Raw genomic sequence first — 23988 nt, forward strand, 5'->3', positions numbered from 1 at the left:
GAAAAAAAGTTCTAAATTTCTAAACTAATGTTTAAAAGCATATCCACAATATCATTTTGTCGTGTCGTGATGAATATATCAATAAATTGTGTAAATGCATTTGGACCACGATCTAGAAGCTTCATACAATAGTCTAATGATGGAGAATCAGTTTTCATTATATCGACAAGCATTCCTCGAGAAAATATCTTCATTTGAACAGACAACTCTAGAAAATCATCATTTAGAATTAAACGTTCGTCTATATGAACTAAATTCTTCATGATTCGATCTTTCTCAAATCTATCCATTTTTTTGAGTCCTAACTCGCTCACGATCAACTTCAAACTAAACAGAATCTCTGTTTTCTACTCTAGAAAATATACGCTAGTCTACTAAAGAAAAGAAATATACCATTGATTTAGAAACAGTTTTATAGATCATAATTACAATAATAACATTCACTGATGCATTTTGTTCTCATCAATATATTTTGATAGGACATCTAATGCTGACCGAAGTTTATTTATATGGAGAATATTTACTTTTCCAGCAAAACATAGCTGCTCCTCCTGCTTAAATTCGCTTAATTATATCAAGTATCTAGCATACATAGTGTCCCATTCAAGACATAGTCTACAGCCAGCAGTTATTTCAACAGCTACATTAGGTACTCGTATATCGTTGCTGCTGCTGCTGTCGGTTCCATCATTAATCTCCAATAATGTAAATGCACCACTCATTTTTTTTCTCCACTAATATCCTTGCAAATAAAAAACTATTCTCTTTGAATTCAATTCTCTTACTAATATGAATTGTAAAGAAAACTATTCCTTTGATTCAAATCCTAATCATCAATCAAGTTATACTGGTTCCTCTCTGAAAAGGTGTAATGACCTGTAGAATAGGGCTACCAGAAAAACCTGTTTGGTACCGAGGCGCTATAGACGTATATGGCTATGTGAGAGGATACTCACTCTCTTTGATGTAATGCCCCAGTAGAATAGAATTACCTACCAGAAAAACTGGAAGGAACATAAAGTGGCAGAAATGGTAGTTCCTACTCTACTTATAATTACGTATATGATGGGGTTTGCCCCCTAGTCAATATTTCGCTCTTTACGCTAAAGTTTTTTTAGTACTTTCATAAAAGCTATTTATTCTAATTAACGGCCTTTGTGATTAAGGGGTCTTTTTTATAGGATCAAAATTTGAACTTTAGCGTAAGGAGTGAGGCATTGAATAGGGGGCGAACCCCATAATATATGTTATAAAAGTGTACGAATATGGAAGTTCGTTACGTAAGTTAATTCGTAAGATACGTATATTTATTACTAATAAACGTTCGTAAATAAAATTAAATAACTTTCGAGAAAGCCATCTAACCAAAAAAAAGTAAAATTAACATGCAAATTTCGTTTTAATTATTCATGCACGGTGAGACAAAATTAAAACCTGCATTAATTCAAAAACGTTCAAAAATTAAATTAAAAAAACAAGTTTTTTTTATCTAAAAGTAAGGAGTAACACTAAAACTTAAAACGAACAGAAATTATTCTGTATATGAAAGGGTTTATCCCCTTCTTAACGCCTCGCTCGTTACGCTAAAGTTTGTACTCTGTCTCAAAACTTTATTTTTTTAAACAATAAAAAACTTTAGCGTAAAGAGCGAGGCGTTGAGGAGGGGACAGTCCCTTTCATATACGGAATAATTTCTGTTCGTTTTAAGTTTTAATGTCACGCCTTACTTTCAGTTTAAAAAATTTGTATTTTCTTAATTTAATTCCAAATAAATGACCCATTTGTTTAAGTATTCGCTCTTAAAGTATTAGAACAAAATTCAAATTTAGCTAAGAGAGTGGGAGGCTGAGGGGGAGCAGTCCTCGTCATAAACCGTATAAATTATGTTCGATTTAAGTTTTGATACTACTCTTTGTTTTTGTAAATATTTTTAGTTTCCATTCATTTTTAATAGCTTACTCAAGGCTACCAAAATGTGAGAAGGACTACCGCCCACTTTAAGCCATGCTCTTTTAAGTCAAAATTTAGCTTCCGCAAAGAATTGCTTCGAGGAATTAATCTCATTTAGTGTATTTGCTTTAAAAACAAAATTGATAGTGTAACTTTAAAATTAAAATGAACAGCAATTATTACTTATATGAAAGGGACTGTCCCCTCCTCAAAGCCTCACTCTTTACGCTATAGTTTTTATTGTTTTAAAAAGTAGAGTTATGACATATAGTTAAACTTTAGCATAAAGAGCGAGGCGTTGAGGAGCGGACAGTCCATTTCATATACGGAATAATTTCTGTTCGTATTAAGTTTTAATGTCGCTCCTTAATTTTAGTTAAAAAAAAAATTATTTGATTATGTACAAAGCTCATACTACCGGTACAACCTTAAAAGAAGCCAAAACCAAACTCTCAGCATGATGCTTTTTGGTTTTGACATTAAATTCATTAAATATCTGCCTTGGATAAAATTCAAACGTTATTTGCAAAACTTGACTATCTATACAACATTAATTGTTACAGATGTAGTGATATTGTTGGAGAAGCAGGGTGGAAATCTGATGAAAATGCGTGTAAAATAAAAGGGACACTTCTTCTCTCATGAATTTGTTTCATTAAAATGCAAATAAGAATCAAAGTCTTAGAAGATTTGCAACATCACAACTATTTTTCGGGAACAGCGAAGCCAAGAATCTTATTGGAAGTTATAATCTCTTTAGAAAATGTAGGCTGCATGCTCCAATTTTTTCTGTCAAAATAACCAACATTGCGTCTTTTAAAAAAAAGAAAAAAAAGGGCACAATAAGCTTTGGAAAAAAAACATTAAAAAGTAATGAAAACGATACAATGAAAGACAGAAACATTCAGATTTTAAAAATAAATTACTAATAAAAAAAATAAATAAAACTAATGGGCCTTAAACCAAGAAAAAAAACTCGAAAAATACATAAAAAAGAGAATATAGATGAAAAATCGAAGTAGATAACACATATGCCTTAGAGAACAAAAAGAGAAAAAAGCATGAAAATCGAAAAACTTAGGTCTACTGAAATTATAGAGAACAAGATAGTACAAAGAGAGCAATCGAACAAGAAAGAAGTATTGAAAGAGTTGTGATCAATTCAGTAGCATGAAAATAACATAAACTAATATTAGTGCATAGATATCGTGAAATTTGTTAGCACAAATAGTACGTTGCTTTAAGGAAAACTTCAGTAGGAACTAGTCTGTTTGTATAGTAAAAAACTAACACATACCTCCAGAAACTTCACAAGTTAATGTAAGACCTGAACCTTCATCATAAGGAGCAGTTTCCCCGTTAAGAATTGACTTTTCAGAGTCGTATATCATGGGAATGCTAGGAGACTCTACAAAAAAAGTTGTAAATTAGGTCTAAAACGGATATTTTTTTATTTTTTTTTCTTCTGTGAACACTTGCTTATTATCCTGTTTTTGATTCTATGCTGATTTTGTTCATGGCTTTTATTTCAAGTTTTATACTTTATGGTTCAAAATACAGGCTAATTAGGGGTTTTCAACTTAAAAAAACAAAACAATTACAAAGAGAGAGACAGATTGAATTAGTGAGAGATGGGGAAGAAGAAAGGGAGAGAGAGGCCCAGCAAGCAAAATAGACATTGAGAAAGGAGACGCGTGCTTGGCAAAAACTATAAGTAATTGTTTGACACTGTGTGTAATGACTAAGTACTTAGTTTTTTATCTATTCTTTCGTTATTAATTAAAATAAAATTGCCACAAAAGCAGTTTTCAAAAAGAAATAAAGAGGTACATTAAACCACAGATGAGGGAGAAAAGTCAAATAATTTTTCAACAGTAAAACTATAATAAATTACTATCAATAAAATATATGAAACCCAAAATGAACTAGAAAATTACAATAAATAATTAATTCAAACTCAAATGAGCAGAAAGTACCACGAAGAGGAGTACGGTTTACGCCACTGTACTTTTTAGCTGGTTTTATAGCAGCAAAACTTTCCCAAGAAGTTACTCCATTATTCTCTTTCCCCGTTCTAAGAAATCCCAGCTATGCCATTTTGCCAAAATGGATGCACTTAAACTATCTTGATTTAGTTTAATAGTCGCAGTATTAGTAGCCGTAGTAGTAGAAGTAATGGCAAACCTTTAGTAATATTAGTAGCCCTGCAAGTTTTAGCTTAATACTAAAACTGGCAACACCTTCTGATAACCGGCATGTACATACTGTGTTTTTGATTTAATACAACATCCCCCTTAAAATGCCCTGATAGCTTCAACTTAGTGCTTTAGCAATTCCTGAGATATTGCTGATACGTCCTTTTGTTTTAGTTCAATATCTCCTAAAACAATTTCAGAAGGTTCAGCTTAATGAACCTAGTATCGAAAGTAGTAGTAGTAGTAGTAGTAGTAGTAGTAGTAGCACTAGCAGTAGAAGCGTTAGCAGTTAGCACATAGAGCTTTTTGGCTCTTTCAACATCCCCCTCTATTGGCTCTGAAAATTCAATCAATGCTCTAAGCCTATGGGTTACTTCAACCTCCCTCTCAACATGCCCTGAAAGCAGGGATGGATCCAGGAGATCCTTAGGGGGGGGGGGCAAAATAGGTTGATACGATAAACTTGCGTTAGGAGAGTAGAGATCTAAGTACCATTTCTGAGACCGCCATAGGACCATGTTATTCTGAGACCGCCATAGGACCATGTTATTCTACGTTCCATGGCACTTTGCCAAGGCAGATTACCAGACCGGTTATTTGGCAGTGTATAATGCTGTCAAACATGTTTTGAGAGCATGGTCATAACTGATTCAAACACGCTTTTACATTCGGAATTCATTGATTAACATTTGCAAAAAAGGGGTAACTAGTGTTTGGATAAATTTTTTACGTGAAATCTCTTAATAAAATATTTTTGGAGCGTGTACGTGACTATGGATAAAAGCGTTAAGGTGATTATAAATTAAGAGTGAGGATTCCCTCTCTGGGTACGGGCAGTAGGCTACGCATATCACATTGATTTACTGTGGGCTGACTTGCTAGCGAAAATGGATTCTATGGGTCGTATAGGAATTCAGTGCATGTACTTATGCAACATGATTAAACACGCTTTTACAATCGGAATTCATTGATTGAAATTTGCAAAAAAGGGGTAATTAGTGATTGAATAATTTTTTAACGTGAAATCTCTGAATAAAGTATTTTTGGAGCATGTACTTAACGAAGGATAAAAGGGTTCAGGTGATTATCAATTACGATCGAGAATTCCTACACTGGTTCCTGGCAGTAGGCTACGCATAACAAATTGCTATACTGTGGGCCGACTTGCTAGCGCAAATGGATTCTATGGGTCGTATAGGAATTCAGTGCATGTACTTATGCAACATGATTAAACACGCTTTTACAATCGGAATTCATTGATTGACATTTGCAAAAAAGGGATAATTAGTGATTGGATAATTTTTTAACGTGAAATCTCTGAATAAAATATTTTTGGAGCATGTACTTGACGATGGATAAAAGGGTTAAGGTGATTAGCAATTACGAGCGAGGATTCCCCCACTGGTTCCTGGCAGTGGGCTACGCATATCAAATTGCTGTACTGTGAGCCGACTTGCTAGCGAAAAACCTGTGTGATTGACTTGAAATACAATTTTTTAGATGTATAAAAGGGTTAAGGTGAATATCAGGTCCGATTAAGAGGTCTTACACTGGTTTCGGTCAATTGGTTATGAATAACACAGATATGTCCTCTGGGTTGACATTCGAGCGCAATTGCAGTCCACGGGTCTTAGTGCAACTCAGTGTCTGTACTTATGCACAATGATTAAACACTTTTTAACAATCGGAATTCATTGATTGATATTTGCAAAAAAGGGGTAATTAGGGATTGGATAATTTTTTAACGCGAAATCTCTGAATAAAATATTTTTGGAGCATGTACTTGACGATGGATAAAAGGGTTCAGGTGATTATCAATTACGATAGAGGAGTCCTACACTGGTTCCTGGCAGTATGCTACGCATAACAAATTGATATACTGTGGACTAACTTGCTAGCGCAAATAGATTCTACGAGTCTTATAGGATTTCAGTGCACGTGCTTAAGCAACATGATTAAACATGCTCTTACAATCGGAATACATTGATAGACATTTGAAAAAAAGGGATAATTAGTGATTGAATAATTTTTTAACGTGAAATCTCTGAATAAAATATTTTTGGAGCATGTACTTGACGAAGGATAAAAGGGTTAAGGTGATTAGCAATTACGAGCGAGGATTCCCCCACTGGTTCCTGGCAGTAGGCTACGCATATCAAATTGATGTACTGTGGGCTGACTTGCTAGCGAAAATGGATTCTATGGGTCGTATAGGAATTCAGAGCATGTGCTTATGCAACATGATTAAACACGCTTTTACAATCGGAATTCATTGATTGACATTTGCAAAAAAGGGATAATTAGTGATTGAATAATTTTTTAACTTGAAATCTCTGAATAAAATATTTTTGGAGCATGTACTTGACAATGGATAAAAGGGTTAAGGTGATTAGCAATTACGAGCGAGGATTCCCCCACTGGTTCCTGGCAGTAGGCCATGCATATGGTATGAAATTGCTGTACTGTGAGCCGACTTGCTAGCGAAAAACCTGTGTGATTGACTTGAAATACAATTTTTTAACAAGAAATGGCTGAAAAGTATTTTTTGGGGGATGGGATGATTGTGTACTGTATAATACACAAGTGATGTTTTGGACAGTGTTGTCAATTTAAAATAATTCCCACTGATTCCTGGCACTAGGCTACGCATATCAAGTTGAAAATTTCACGAGAGTTCAGTAGCACGGGGGTTCAGTTATACGGATTTTCGGTTATACAGGGATTCAGTTACATGGGGGGTTCAGTTGCACGGGGGTTTAGTTAAATGGGGTTGAGTTGCACGGGGGCTGAGTTGCACGGGAGTTGAGTTGCATGAGGGTTCAGTTGCACGGGGGTTCAGTTACATGCAGGTTCAGTTACAAGGGGTTTAGTTAAATGTGGTTGAGTTGCACGGGGGGGGGGGGTTGAGTTGCACGAGGGTTCAGTTAAAGGGGGTTCAGTTGCACGGGGGTTTGAGTCATTTTATGGGGTTTGTGTTGTCAATTTAAAATAATTCCCACTGGTTCCTGGCACTAGGCTACGCATATCAAGTTGAAAATTTCACGAGGGTTCAGTAGCACGGGGGTTCAGTTGTACGGAGTTTCGGTTGTACAGGGGTTCAGTTACATGGAGGGTTCAGTTGCACGGGGGTTTAGTTAAATGGGGTTGAGTTGCACGGGAGTTGAGTTGCACGGGAGTTGAGTTGCACGAGGGTTCAGTTGCACGGGGGTTCAGTTACATGCGGGTTCAGTTACACGGGGTTTGAGTCATTTTTACGGGATTTGTGTTGTCAATTTAAAATAATTCCCACTGGTTCCTGGCACTAGGCTACGCATATCAAGTTGAAAATTTCACGAGGGTTCAGTAGCACGGGAGTTCAGTTGTACGGAGTTTCGGTTATACAAGGGTTCAGTTACATGGGGGGTTCAGTTGCACGGGGGTTTAGTTAAATGGGGTTAAGTTGCACGGGAGTTGAGTCATTTTTACGGGATTTGTCTGATTCAAACTTTTACCTTGAACATCGATGTTGTTAGCAGAATTTCAAAAGGATCGTTTATGAGTGCTGGCGTATCTGATGAAATAATTTAAGTCGTATGATAAATTTAATTTATTTTTTTAATGCAGTAGTTTTTAAGTAAGGACACTCGATATTGTAAAAGTGTTTGATTCAAATTTTTACCTTGAGAATCGATGTTGTTAGCAGAATTTCAAAAGGACCGCTTATGAGTGCTGGTGTATCTGATGAAATAATTTAGGTTGTATGATAAATTTTATTTATTTTCTTAATACAATAGTTTTTCAGTAAGGACACTCGATATCCTAAAAGTGTCTGATTCAAACTTTTACCTTGAACATCGATGTTGTTAGCAGAATTTCAAAAGGATCGTTTATGAGTGCTGGTGTTTACCTTGTCACACTTACATTCTTTTGATTTTTCAAAGTTCATTTTGGATTTCTTTCGTTGAAATGCAAGAGTTGGAATATTTCAGTAGTGTTTTATCATGGTTTACCTTGTCACAGTTACATTCTCTTAATTTTTCAAAGTTCATTTTGAATTTCTTTCGTTGTAATATTTCAGTAGTGTTTTGTTGTGCTTTACCTTGTCACAGCTACATTCTCTTGATTTTTCAAAAGTTCATTTTGGATTTCTTCCTTGAAATGCAAGAGTTGGAATATTTCAGTAGTGTCCTATCGTGGTTTACCTTGTCACAGTTACATTCTCTTGATTTTTCAAAGTTCATTTTGGATTTCTTTCGTTGAAATGCAAGAGTTGGAATATTTCAGTAGTGTCTTGTTGTGCTTTACCTTGTCACAGTTACATTTTCTTGATTTTTCAAAAGTTCATTTTGGATTTCTTTCGTTGAAATGCAAGAGTTGGAATATTTCAGTAGTGTCTTGTCGTCGTTTACCTTATCACAGTTACATTCTCTTGAATTTTCAAAAGTTCATTTTGGATTTATTCCATTGAAATGCAAGATTTGGATTATTTCAGTAGTGTCTTTTTATGGTTTACCAGGTCACAGATACATTCTATTGATTTTTCAAAGTTTATTTTGGATTTATTCCGTGAAATGCAAGAGTTATAACATTTTAGTAGTGTTTTGTAATGGTTTACATTGTCACAGATACATTCTCTTGATTTTTCAATTTTCATTTTGAATTTCTTTCCTTGAAATACAAGAGTTGGAATAATTCACTAGTGTTTTGTCGTGGTTTACCTTATCACAGTTACATTCTTTTGATTTTTCAAAGTTCATTTCGGATTTCTTTCGTTGAAATGCAAGAGTTGGAATATTTCAGTAGTGTTTTGTTGTGCTTTACCTTGTCACAGTTACATTCTCTTGATTTTTCAAAGTTCATTTTGGATTTCTTCCTTGAAATGCAAGAGTTGGAATATTTCAGTAGTGTCTTGTCGTGGTTTACCTTGTCACAGCTACATTTTCTTGATTTTTCAAAGTTCATTATGAATTTCTTTCGTGAAATGCAAGAGTTGGAATGCTTTGGTAGTGTTTTGTCGTGGTTTACCTTGTCACAGTTACATTCTCTTGATTTTTCAAAGTTCATTTTGGATTTCTTTCCTTGAAATACAAGAGTTGGAATAGTTCAGTAGTGTTTTGTTGTGCTTTACCTTGTCACAGTTACATTCTCTTGATTTTTCAAAAGTTCATTTTGGATTTCTTTCATTGAAATGCAAGAGTTGGATTATTTCAGTAGTGCTTTGTTGTGCTTTACTTTGTCACAGTTACATTCTGTTGATTTTCAAAGTTCATTTTGAATTTCTTTCATTGAAATGCATGAGTTGGAATATTTCAGTAGTGTTTTGTTGTGCTTTACCTTGTCACAGTTACATTCTCTTAATTTTTCAAAGTTCATTTTGAATTTCTTTCGTGAAATGCAAGAGTTGGAATATTTCAGTAGTGTTTTGTCGTGGTTTACCATGTCACAGTTATATTCTCTTGATTTTTCAAAGTTCATTTTGAATTTCTTTCGTGAAATGCAAGAGTTGGAATGCTTCGGTAGTGTTTTGTTGTGGTTTACCTTGTCACAATTACATTCTCTTTATTTTTCAAAGTTCATTTTGGATTTCTTTCGTTGAAATGAAAGAGTTGTAATATTTCAGTAATGTTTTGTTGTGGTTTAACTTGTCACACTTACATTCTAATGATTTTTCAAAGTTCATTTTGGATTTCTTTCGTTGAAATGCAAGATTTGGAATATTTCAGATGTGTCTTGTTGTGGTTTACCTTATCACACTTACATTCTCTTGATTTTTCAAAGTTCCTTTTGTATTTCTTTCGTTGAAATGCAAGAGTTGGAATATTTCAGTAGTGTTTTGTAGTGGTTTACCTTGTCACAGTTACATTCTCTTAATTTTTCGAAGTTAAGTTCTAATTTCTTTCGTTGAAATACCTGTGTTAGAATATTTCAGTAGTATTTTTGTGTGTTTTACAGCGTCACAGTTACATTCTTCCCATTTTTAAAAGCTCATTTGGGATTTCTTTATTAAAAAACAATAGTTGGAATATTTCAGTAGTGTTTTGTCGTGGTTTACCTTGTCACAGTTACATTCTTTTGATTTTTCAAAGTTCATTTTGGATTTCTTTCGTTGAAATGCAAGAGTTGGAATATTTCAGTAGTGTTTTGTTGTGCTTTACCTTGTCAAAGTTAGATTCTGTTGATTTTTCAAAGTTCATATTGGATTTATTCCTTGAAACGCAGTAGGCGGAATATTTCAGTAGTGTCTTATCGTGGTTTAGTTTATCACAGGTACAATCTATTGATTTTTTCAAATTTAATTTTGAATTTTTGTCTTTTAAATGAAAGAATTGGCATACATAAACTGTTACTATTTAAGATTTATCTTGTCACACTTACATTCTCTTGAGTTTTCAAAGTTCATTTTGAATTTCGTTCGTGAAATGCAAGAGTTGGAATATTTCAGTAGTGTTTTGTTGTGGTACTGAAACAAAACACTACTGAAATATTCCAACTCTTGCATTTCAAGGAAAGAAATCCAAAATGAACTTTGAAAAATCAAGAGATTGTAACTGTGACAAGGTAAACCACGACAAAACACAACCGAAGCATTCCAGCTCTTGCATTTCACGAAAGAAATTCAAAATGAACTTTGAAAAATCAAGAGAATGTAACTGTGACATGGTAAACCACGACAAAACACTACTGAAATATAACCAATTCTTGCAATTCACGAAAGAAATTCAAAATGAACTTTTGAAAAATCAAGAGAATGTAACTGTGACAAGGTAAAGCACAACAAAACACTACTGAAATATTTCAACTCTAGCATTTCAAGGAAAGAAATCCAAAATGAACTTTGAAAAATCAAGAGATTGTAACTGTGAGAAGGTAAACCACGACGAAACACTACCGAAGCATTCCAACTCTTGCATTTCACGAAAGAAATTCAAAATGAACTTTGAAAAATCAAGAGAATGTAACTGTGACATGGTAAACCACGACAAAACACTACTGAAATATAACCAATTCTTGCAATTCACGAAAGAAATTCAAAATGAACTTTGAAAAATTAAGAGAATGTAACTGTGACAAGGTAAAGCACAACAAAACACTACTGAAATATTCCAACTCTTGCATTTCAATGAAAGAAATTCAAAATGAACTATGAAAATCAACAGAATGTAACTGTGAGAAGGTAAAGCACAACAAAACACTACCGAAATATTCCAACTGTTGCATTTCACGAAAGAAATTCAAAATGAACTTCGAAAAATCAAGAGAATGTAACTGTGACAAGGTAAAGCACAACAAGACACTACTGAAATATTCCAACTCTTTCATTTCAATGAAATAAATACAAAAACAAATGTCACATTTATATTCTATTGATTTTTAAGAGTACATTTTTAATTTCTTTCGTGAAATGCAAGAGTTGGAATGCTTCGGTAGTGTTTTGTCGTGGTTTACCTTGTCACAGTTACATTCTCTTGATTTTTCAAAGTTCATTTTGGATTTCTTTCATTGAAATGCAATAGTTGGATTATTTCAGTAGTGTTTTTTTGTGCTTTACCTTGTCACAGTTACATTCTCTTGATTTTTCAAAAGTTCATTTTGAATATCTTTCGTGAAATGCAAGAGTTGGAATATTTCAGTAGTGCTTTGTTGTGCTTTACTTTGTCATAGTTACATTCTGTTGATTTTCAAAGTTCATTTTGAATTTCTTTCGTTGAAATGCAAGAGTTGGAATATTTCAGTAGTGTTTTGTTTCAGTAGCACAACAAAACACTACTGAAATATTCCAACTCTTGCATTTCACGAAAGAAATTCAAAATGAACTTCGAAAACTCAAGAGAATGTAACTGGGACAAGGTAAAGCACAACAAGACACTGCTGAAATAATCCAAGTCTTGCATTTCAATGAAAGAAATTCAAAATGAACTTTGAAAAATCAAGAGAATGTAACTGTGACAAGGTAAACCACGACAGGATACTGCTGAAATTTTCCAACTCTTGCATTTCAACGAAAGAAATCCAAAATGAACTTTGAAAAATCAAATGATTGTAACTGTGACAAGGTAAACCACGACAAGACACTACTGAAATATTCCAACTCTTGTATTTCAAGGAAGAAATCCAAAATGAACTTTGAAAAATCAAATTATGAAGAATGTGTGCCTCCTCCTGAAAAGAGAGCAAGGGTTAATAATAAAACCCCTGCGAAGGCAACAGTTATGTAGTATGGCCGCTGGCCGAGGTCCTCCAGACAAGTGATGTCTGCCCAAGTCCAATCCAATCAGGAACCAATGCAGCCTACCAGTGACATCGTCGTCGCCGCATCTGTGCAAGCCGTAATAGGTCAAGCATCCAGGGGCACCTTTTACCAGCCCCCTGTATCCTCCATGCAAGCTGCTTCGCCAGGGCCTTCAAGAACTGACACGTCTATTTCAGACCGTGAGGTTGCCCTCCAGCATGCATTGCCAGGGCCTTCAAGAACTGCCACGTCGATTTCAGATCGTGAGACTGCCCTCCAGCATGCATTGCCAGGGCCTTCAAGAATTTCCTTGTCTGTTACACATCATGAGACTACCCCCCTTCATGCTCTGCCAGGGCCTCCATGCACGCAAGTGCAGCCGGAATATAAAAATGTAAGCATTTTTACCTCTTCTTTCTACCTGGTTATAGAAATATCTAAACAAACCTATTTTCAACCTAACACAAGCTTGTCGAAGATATTAAAATGCTATGTTCGCTATAATTCCCCCCCCCCCCCCTGTTTTAAATTTCTCTGCTCCCTCCCCTCAGGGATACCCAAATATAATGTTAGTTTTTTTGGCTTGCCAAAGAAACCGCTCTTTTTTAATCTTTCTTATTTTCTCTGCCTACTGTAGACATCTTCGCTATCTTTTCAACCACATAATAATATTTTTAGCCAATTAATAGTTTGCTGTTAGAGAGTCCTTTATCTCACCATATGAAACTAATAATGCTATTTTTTGCTAGAACATTATATTTTTATGAGGCATAGAAGTAGAGCCTTTCATTTCATCACAGTAAAAGCGTGTAAAAGATATTAAAAGACATTGTTCCCCCTTTTAAATCAGGTCAATTATTGTATACATTCAGCCAGCTGAATTCTCATACTGAAGCCAAAAAAGGCATTATATTCCGGACATAATTTCCTCAAAGCAAAATATTTGCAATATAAACTGTATTATTTAAAAACAATTTTCTATCGGAAAGAGATGTATATGACCTGAAAGGGATAGTCTATCAAGTAAAGACCCCAGTTTTTTTTCAATTCAGATATATAGTAGTAATATGAAATTTTTTGAGGGTATGATTGAACAAAATCAAAACCTTCTATGTCATCTCTTAGACTGTATTAAGTTGGAAATTTCAGAATATATAGAGTAGGGAACCAACTGCTACTAAGCGCATTTTAAATAATAGTCCAGTTTTAAAAATAGGATGATTTAGACACATTGAAAATAAGCTATTTTCCTTTTATAGGTTGTACTGGTTTCTTATTTTCAGTCTCCCCCCTGCTCGTCAGTAGGAGAAGAAGACGCGCCTTTGGAGTTTTGTGACAGTGAAATGTCTTGGCAAGGTATCATTAATGAAATTCCTGATAACATTGAAAATTTTTTGTCTGATTATTTTAATGTAGATAATAGCGCAGTTGAGCAGGAAGACTTGAGTCCAAACACCTTACAAATTTTAGAGGATTTTTCCAATGAATTAACAGGGAACCTTCCCCCCACTGATTAAATTTCCCCACTTCAAACAACTGAAGTGGCTTCGCATAGCCCTATTATTGAACAATGTAGGGGAGGGGGTGGTAATAATATACAAGAGCGGGAGAGGGAGAGTATCCAATTTACATCATTCCCTGACTTTCAGCTCTCAAACACAATTTTAAATACAATAGTTGTCTAAACTGCAACTTTTGGCGACCCTTTTAATTCGCTTTGGGGGGGGGGGGGTAATTTTGTGTTTGACCCTAAAGAAATTGTTCATGAATATGTAGATAGAATTCGTGCACTGCTAGAAAACAAGATTCAGTTGTGGGGAGGTAGGGATTCAATTAAGGTTTCAATTGTTTTAAAGGTGTTTTATTTAAATGAGGGAAAAAGTGAGGTTTATCATCATTATGTACATTCCGAGATGCGAGTGGTCTATCCCCGTTTAGAGAATTTTGAGGGTGTGTTTTCAGAGTGGATAGGCCATATTATTACGCATCTCGAGAATTATAACAAAAACGGAAGTGGGTCTATAGTTTTATTTGTTGAAACTTTAAGCGTTAATATTTGTAAATTTAAGAAAGATTTTATTTTAAGAGGGGGGGGGGGCAGGCTCTGAGGGGTCAATAGTTTAAAAATATAATCCTGATTTAGAGGTTTGCAGAGGTGTCCAGCGAATCTGTTTTGAAACAGGTCAAAAATGTTTCAAGTACGCTTTCCTCATTTCAGCATTCGAGCCTCTACGAAATGAAGATGCCAAGACGAATTTAGATCACTGGGCTGTACATGGGAAAGAGGGGTCCAATTTTCCCATTGTAGACTTTTCTTGTTTAGAGGGAAAATACCCAGTAACGATCAGGTCCATTGAGTTTTTTGAAAGGGTCAATGCCCATTTAAATATCAGCGTTACTGTGGTTCAATATGAAACTGAATTTGAGGATGGGGTTCGTTCTAAAAAGAAGGGCGTGGTGTTCCCAGTAAGAGGCCCGTCGATTGAATTGTTGAAGCACTGGGTTTGGTTGTTGTACACACCACCTAGTGAACCCAATGCAATTGGCCATTTCAACTTAATTAAAGACATTAGTAGAGATCTGGGGGAGGTTAAGACTAATGGGGTACGTTTCTACTGTCCAACATGCCTGTCTCAATTTTGAACAGAATTAAAGTTAAAAAATCACATTAAGCATTGTAGATGGCATGGCTATCAGTCAGTGGAAGCGGTTTCAGGGGATAGGGCCATTTTACACTTTAAAAATTTTCAAAACACCCTCCTCCAGAGCAATAAAATCTCTTTGGATTGTGAAGCGAAGCTAGGGGAAGTGAACGATCCTCGATTTCCAAATCGAATCAAAGAACATCGGGACATTGTAGTCTCCTACGCCCACGCGCAAAGAGACAGTTCTAACACTATGCAGTTGTTAGAAATAGTTGAAATGTTGGATGAGGGAGAGTGCATAGTCAAGGCACTGACTAAATTAATTGGCACCGCTAATGGCGCTATTTCTCGTTTCAGAAATATCCATTACCCAATGTTGTTGTCTCCAGAGGATCGTCTCGTGATTAACAATCAGAAAATATGTTGGGTTTGTAAGGGGGAGTTTGAAGAGGGGGATAAGGGGAAAGGGAAAAGAGGGGGAAGGGGAAAGTTATAGACCACAATCACTTTTGGCAGGAAATATCCTCTGGGGGTAGTAATTTTTGAGGGGTAGCGCCTTTCATCATGCAAACGTTAGCCAGTAGTTTTGTATTCCAGTTTTTATTCATAATTCAAATTATGATTTAAAATTTATTTTACCGGCACTGGCACGTATGCACAGGGAGGGAGGGGGAGTAGATACTCGATAGATAAATAATTCATGAACCTATAACGTAATCCCAATATAAGCTGAGACGTTAATAATTCTCGAGCTAACAGGGTAGGTAGTAAAAAAAGAGCATACTTGCTGGAATAAAGTCAGAGTTTTAGATTGATTTATTTTTTTTCCTAAGGCATTGAGTCAATTGATTCAAGTGCAGAAAAGTGACAATTTTGATAGTTTTCCTTTGCTTAAACAGCACTTTCCAGACAGTGAAATGTATGACCTATTGACCTGTAAAGGTGTATATGCATACGACTATTACTGTTCTGGCACTCGCTTAAGCGAGGAGAAACTACCTCCAATTGAAGCTTTATTTAATTCACTCACCAACAGTGAATGCACAGCCAAGGAATATGAATTTGCCAAGAAGGTGTGGGCTAAGGGGAATTGTAAAAATGGGTGGGATTATTGTAGACTTTACTTGGCCAGTGACGTTTTAACTCTGTTAGATATTATCTGTAAAAACACATATCAAATCTATTCAGAGTTTGGACTAGATATAGGATATTATTTTTCCACACCACAATTGGTGATGGATTTGATTTTAAAAATTAGTTGGGAGGAAATAGGCCTAATAACTGATGTGTATCAAAACCTTTTTTTACAAAGATAATTGCGGGTATGGTATCTTCTTCCTAGGGATCGTGCCTTGTCAACAGATCCAAGCGGACATAACAGCACCGGTACAAAGTCAAATGCAGTTTTTTGGACATGAACTCATCGTACCCCTCGGCAGTGCCTCACTGCTCTTTGCCGTGTGGGAACTATAAATGGCTTGAGAATCCTTGTGAGTTCCCCAACATTAACACCGTCGAGGACAATGGGCCACAAGGGATGGTTCTTTGAAATTGATGGTCACATTCCACTGGTGCTTCATGATTCAGTCAGAAATTTTTTTTCCCTGTATCAATCGACCAGTGACCAGGGACTCACTGAGTCCCTACAATCGATCATTGGTTGAGGATATGGGGATGCACTGGACCCCCTCTAACGAAAAACTGATCGCAGATCTGGACCCTAAAGAGAAACACGTTGTTCATCATGTGCTTTTGCACTGGATGGTGAACAATGGTTTCAAGATCACCAAAATACATAGGGTTCAGCAATCCAGTCAAAAACCCTACTTAAAGACGTTTATCGATACTTTTGTTGATAAACGCTCTCGGGCAAACACCAAAGTAGAGAAAGAAATGTACAAACTCATTCTAAATTCAGCGTTTGGCAAATTGTGTGAAAGCGTAAGGAATAGATCCCGTTGCGACGTCATGACTGACCCTCAAGAGTGTGCACGAATTATTGCTGACCCCAATTTTACAACGTTCACGAGCATAGAGGCGAGCATGGTTCTTCTACACAGGAAAAAGAGAAATGTGGTACTGAACAAGAATATGGCAGGAGGTAGTTCAGTACTTGAAATTTCCATGAAGCTCATGTTGTCGTTTTTTACAATGTGTGCAAGGTGCAATGGCCAAGGGAGGGGGAGGTCCAAGTTTACTATGGGGATACAGATTCTCTGCTGTTAAAAGTAAACACCGGGGATTTATTGGGAGATTTAGAAAATGAGGAGCACATCAGCTCGCGGATGGATTTCACCAACTGGAATCTGTCCCTCTACCCAGAGTTGGTGAAACTTCAGACCCCCAGCTAACTACTCATGTTAAAATCAGAGACGGGGAGTGATTTAATATCCAAAGGGGTGTTCCCGGGTCTTAAGGTCTATTGCGTGGAAAATCATAACAGGGATGTAAAGCAGGCGTGTAAAGGGGTGCCTACTCATTTTGTAAAGAACAATTTCAACATGAGTGTGTACAGCGACTGTGTAGAAAGTAGCCTAGTGCCGAGAGCACAAGTGCTTGCAATTCACTCTCTACAGTACAGAAATTATACTGTAAGAGTGGAAAAAAATGCAATGTCATGTATATCCGACAAAGTCTTTGTGCTCGAGAATGGTGTAAGTGTACTCCCCAACCGCCACTGCCGTATTTTATACCGGGTCGAATGTATGTACCATAACAGTCATCTTGTTCTGGATAAATTAACCTAACCTAAATTAACCCAACCTTAACCCAGACCTCAACCAAACTTTTCATGAATTAAACGCTCTAACCCAACCTGCATCAGTGAAGACGGCTATTGTATACTGTTTTTCCCCCGGGGGTGGGGGGGGGGGGGTCCCGCCCACAGCCCGCTTTTAGCTACAATAATTCAAAATTGTAATAAAATGTTTTTGGAAAAACCAAAGAAAATTCATTATTGCTATAGTATTTCACAGGAGTCCTATGATAAAATAAAAGCTATTACCACATCTATACCAATACAATTCATATGGGGACTTGATGTTTCCAATAGTATTGAACCAAACTCATGGTTGATTATTGATGATTTGGCTGAATCCATTGAACAGTTCTCACAGGAAATGCTACAGCTGTTCACCGTTCACTCTCATCATGGAAACATTTCCATAACTCTAGTTCTACACAACCTGTTTCATCAGAGCAAATGTATGAGAACCCTTGCTTTGAATTGTACCATCTATATTATCTATCGAGTTGTTCGTGATTCTAGCTCGCTAATAACTCTCAATAAGCAAATATACCCCGGCACCCCCAAATTTCTGCTGTCAGCGTACACTCAGGCGACAAATAAGCTCTACGGCTACATTTTGCTAGATCTTAATCAGAGCAAAGCCGAGGATGTACGTGTAGTCATGGATATTTTCGACAAAGAAATTACTGTGTATCTTCCGGTGAACAGTAGAAAAAGCTATTAGTTGCTATTATGACACTGAAGAAACTACACGAACAACGGCATTTATTTTCCGCATTTATTTTCCGTCATTGGCTGAACGATTGATAAGAACGATTCGTCTATTAATTTCAAGATATTGTACACTGAAAAATACTGCTGCTTTTATTCATAATTTAGATAAAATCATGCAGATATATAACCATCGACCTCATCGTTCATTGTCAAACTCAAGCCCTCGGGAAGTTCATTGTAGTAAAAATACATTTGATGCTTTTCTAAAGCAATATTCTAGTGAAAAAGAAAAAAAAATATAAAGAAGAAATTGATTGTTGGCGATACTTTCCAACTTAAAAGAGCCAGCATTATATTCGAAAACGGGAATTACTTATGGGGCAGTAAATTTTTTGATGTGTCCATAATCCCAGGCACTGATCCCACGATACATCTAATGCGAAACGCTAAAGATGATGTGATCCTCGGTGGCTTTTCTGAATTTGAACTGCAAAAAGTTCAAAACACTAGTGAAATTTATCAAATTGAAAAGATATTAAAGAGTCGTACTCGTAGGGGCAAGAGACAGTTGCTTGTTCACTGGCTAGGATACAACTCTGATTTTGATTCTTGGGTCAGTGTTGAAGATATTGACAATGCCTAATGATTTGTATGTGACTTTTATGTCAAATGTTTCTGATCCTCTCTACAATGACTTGAATAGAACAAGTGATTATTAGACGAAACTCTCTCCCGCTATCAAATTTGATAACAATAGAAGTTATGAAGCGGCTCTTGTTAACTGTATTCTCAAAAATACCTGTGACATCCTGAGAAAGGTTGGTTAATATGAAATAAAAATTAAACCCTACAATTGACAACCGTCGCCTTCAGGTGATAAAGAACAAATTCAAAAGATCAATTGAATAGGTTATCCACACATTGAATTACCCTATGAAGAACTCCCATGTATGAATGATTTATGTCGTTCTATTAATAAAAGAATTTCCGCTCGTAAAAAAGGAGCTTTTCATTTCAACTATTCAAAGGAGGAGGGCAAGATCTACATTAGTTCACCTATTACAAATGAAAAGGTTATTCTCAATGATAATCTAAAGGACGTTCTTGGCTTTAAGCTCAATATAATCAACGGTAAAAGTGCCGGAAACACTAATTTCATTTTCGCTGACTACCCGCCTGCCTTCTCCACTGACACATGTATATATCTCTACGCTTCATTTGTGGAAACATTCCGGGTTGGTAATTCAAATGTTCCCCTCCTACGAGCTCTTGAACGAAAAACCAATCGAGAACATATTCACCACTACAATATAAAGCATCTTCAGTATATTCCCGTAAACACTTCCTATTTGGAACTCAGTCAGTCAACACTAAGAACTAAATTAGGTGATCCCCTAGCAATATCAAAATGTTTGGCTCTGATTACATGCCATTTTCGTCCCATCGTTCAACAAGATGTCTAATAGAAAAGTGGTATTCATTTGTACTGATATTGACTGCTATGTTCATACTCTTGACCCAAGACAACAGGGCAATGGAATGGACAATAACAATGGGCGTACTACAATGTCTGGCTATGGTTTTGGCAGTTGGTTTGCTAAGCTGTTTCGCTCTTCACTACCTCTGGCTAAAAAATATATTGTGCCGGCTGCAACAGATCTTGCATCCTCTACACTATACGATTGGGGCTCTGGCAAGAATTTAAAAAAAGTGCTTCGGAAAATCTTTGGTCCAGTGTGCGAACCCTTGGCGAGAGATTAAAACAAAATAGAAAAGGTTTAAAAAGGTCGAGAAACAATGCATCACTCATCTGTCTCTACTCAGGTCAGAAACGAAAGACATCACCCCTGTCAGAGAGAAGAAAGAAAAAGCCAAAACGTACTGTAAGCACTAGTAGAAGAAGAAGCCCCAGGAAGAGAATTGTTAGATCGAAACTAGATTTCTTTTCCTAAGTTTTCCTACCTACCGCATAAGGATTCTCAACCTTCAATCACCGCCTCATTGAATTTATTCAATGCTGAAAATGTGGATGTGAGTGTCAAGCATGGATACTATGAACAGTTTTATCCTCAACAACCCCTCTCCGATAATATCCTCTTTCAAATTTATTCCAATGAAGACTACTTTATGGACTCGTCTTCGACATTTATAGATTTGCAAATGAAAGTCCGGAAATCCGATAATACATTGCCAATTCTTGCTGATGGAATATCCTATGAAAATTGTATATTACATAATTTATTTCGTCAAATCAGTGTCTACATCAATAGCACGCTGGTGAGCAAAAGCAAAAATCTCTCAAATTATACAAGCTATATGCGATTCATGCTGATGACACCCAAGTCATACAAGGAATTGAGAGGCACATCCAATGGAAATGAATATATTACTAACACTTATAGTACAAATTCGCTTAAAAATGCTACAACTAGTAAATTATGTCCATTTAGAAAAATATATCCAAATATACTTAATATAATCCAGTGGCTACGACCCTGTATAAAAGTGGAAATACAATTAACACTTGCACAATCCAATTTCATATTGAGAAAATAACTTACTGCCAATCCTGATCTGCCTCTCTTCCTCACCTTGGCTACACTACATGCACGCAAACAACAGGTCATGAGTTCTGGTGCTTTGAAAGTGGGAAAGCTGTGAGTCAATGGAAATAATATAAAGTTACTTATACCCTATACAATCAGGAATCAACATCATATTGCCATGGGCTCAAGCACCTTCACCGACTCATCCTTTATCAATGGCGAAATTCCATCAAAACTCGCTTTGGCATTTGTAAAAAGCGCTAGTGCAATAAGATCATGGACTGGATGCCCAAAAAATTCGAGATGTTTGGACTTTCATCTCTTGTCTGCAAAGTAAACGGCATCCCATTCTACAATCTATCTTTTGATAAATCCTATAGAACATTGTATGAGTCGACCATGCAAACCCTAGATCATGATTCACAACTATTTGAAAATGGAATAACCGAAGAAATGTTTTCTAAGACACATGATATCATTGTACTAGATTTGTCTGGCACCCAGGATATGAGTATAGTACGTACGGGGAGTGTGCGTATAGAGTACACATTTGCCGACCCGATAATTGAGAGCATTGAACTTATCTCGCTACATCAATAGGAAAACTATTGGAAAATCACTCCCGAAGGCAGTGCTCTACTAGACTTGGCATCAGGAACACCAGTCAAATAATTAATACATTTAATGTGAATCCCCACATATCGCAGTACAAATCCTATAGTCTACCCTCGGACTTTCTTGGAAAAATCCAAAGTGGCAACAATACCTTAATTATTGTTAATAGCAGTCCGTCGACTGTGCTGACGGGTCATTGGCTGTGCATCTTTCAAACAATGAAGACGATTGAATTTTTTGACCCTCTTGGTCTACCCTATACATTCTACACTCACCACATAAGCAACTATATTGAGAGCAGTGGGAAAACTATTATTCAAAATCGGAGGAGAGTGCAGGATCTGACGACTAAAAGCTGTGGCTTCAATGCACTACTATATTTTGTGTGCCTATGTCGTGGCTATACTTACAAGCAGTTTCTCAACATTCATGTAGACAATCCACGTCTGAACGACTTTCTAGTGGAAAATATCCTCTCAGACTTGTATAATATTGATTTCGGTGCCCTAAGAATAAAGTGCTTTAAAAATGTATGTGAATTTCCTTATTAATAAAATGTATATATGCGACAATGTCTTTAAATCTTCACTTTAGATTTCTTGTTCGGTGTATATGCAACTGTCGTGAACCACTAATGCCGGTAAATCATTTGGATTCACTGTTTATTGATCTTGATTGACTGCAAAGTCATGGTCAGATTTTCTACAGTATAATGTAACTTCACTCTTGTCATATCTCTTTGTATAGTCAATGATATTATTTGCATTCATATTATGAAATTCACGAGTTTCAAACTGTCTATCTGAAGCAATATCACATACAGTGTTTTCAAATGGTGAATCACATTCGGTAACTACCAAATAAAAATCACTTGGTTTATAGTCATAATAGGCAGTCTCGTCACAACGATCACGAAGAAACCAAATTGTCTTGTTACCCCAACAGTTGAATTGTAGACCAGATTCTTCCTCCCAGAATAATTTAAATCCACTACGATACCAATTTTGTAGAAATACACTAAAATCACGTTTGGGATTCTTTCCAATCATAGCGGGGTAAGTATTCTCCCACTGATCACATTTGTCATAGTGACAATTGGAGCACAGATGTCCTCTAGGGTGAGAGTCGCAAATCTCTTCAAGACATGAATTACATCCTTTAATTTGTACTGCATAGCCTCTATGTAATTTACAAGGATTAAAAAATTTACACTTTTCATTATAGTCATCAATAATTGTACAATTCTCACATGATGTCCAACTGCCAAGAGTGTACATGCATATTGGACATGTATAGAAAATTTTTTGTTTTTTTTTGGTTTCCGATGTCAACTCTCTCACAGGTAAAACGAAACTGATCGTCCTCGCTCAATAAATTCAGGGGGGAGAAGTGGGAGAGGAGTAACTCTGTGACGTCACCTCTTTCGAATGGTGGGGGAGCCATCTACATTGAATTTATGGCAATGTTTTCAAAAGTATATCCACGATATAATTCTGCTTTGTTCCAATTAATATATCAATAAATTGAGTATAAGCATTTGAGTCACATCGACAAAGCTTTATACAATAGTCAAGTTGGGGAGAAATACTCCCCATTATATTGTCAAGTGTCCCCCGAGAGAATATACTGCGTCGAAGAGATAACTCAATAATATCCTCATACAAAATCAAATGTTTTTCCATAAACACCAGATTCGATCTAATTCTCTCTTTCTCAAATGTATTCTTTTTTCAATCCTATCACTCTGACTGCTGACTCTAGACTGACCATGAATCGTTAGCCTAACATTCTAACAAAAAGAAAGGGAACATTTTCGATTTTGAAACAATTTTATTGGATAATTACAACAATAATAGTAGACATGAACAATTAGCGATACAGTTTATTGTCTTCGATATGTTTCACTAATGCACTTAAAACACATTGAAATCTATTCACATGCGCTATATCAACTTTTGCAGCGAAACATAATTGATCCTGCATTTTAAATTTGCTCAAGGATATCACATATCTTGCATATACTTCATCCATTCCAGACAAAGCCGTGATCCTCTCGTGATTTCCACAGCCACGTTTGGTGCTCTTGTATTATTGCTACCAACTCCACTATCAACTTTTAATAGGGTAAACATTCCACTCATCATCAGCACAAATATATCCAAATGATTAAAGTCAAACTGTTCTCGCTCCTTTGAATTATATTCACACACTAATAAAAACTATAACAAAAATCCTTTCCTTATATTCTCTGCAATCCTCTCCCGCTAATTTTTCGACTCCCCGATTGGCTTAGATGGAGACACGTGATCCTGTTTCCCGTTATCGGATCAATACAGTCCCCCACCGATTATGTAATCAATTTCTC

At 36.1% G+C, this 23988-nt stretch overlaps 1 protein-coding gene across 1 annotated transcript in view; it reads right to left on the bottom strand.

Annotated features, from left to right (window-relative positions):
• LOC148950314 (uncharacterized) overlaps positions 1-23988 on the bottom strand; it is a 213400-nt gene that overhangs the window by 49973 nt on the left and 139439 nt on the right. The window contains exon 4 of the mRNA XM_089091835.1: positions 3248-3358. Within this exon, the coding sequence (XP_088947961.1) occupies positions 3248-3358 (111 nt within the window). The remainder of the gene's footprint in view (positions 1-3247; positions 3359-23988) is intronic.

The sequence above is a fragment of the Artemia sp. Qi Xiang Cuo genome, chromosome 7 (assembly GCF_049724085.1).
Source record: "Artemia sp. Qi Xiang Cuo chromosome 7, ASM4972408v1, whole genome shotgun sequence".
Lineage (NCBI taxonomy): Eukaryota > Metazoa > Arthropoda > Branchiopoda > Anostraca > Artemiidae > Artemia > Artemia sp. Qi Xiang Cuo.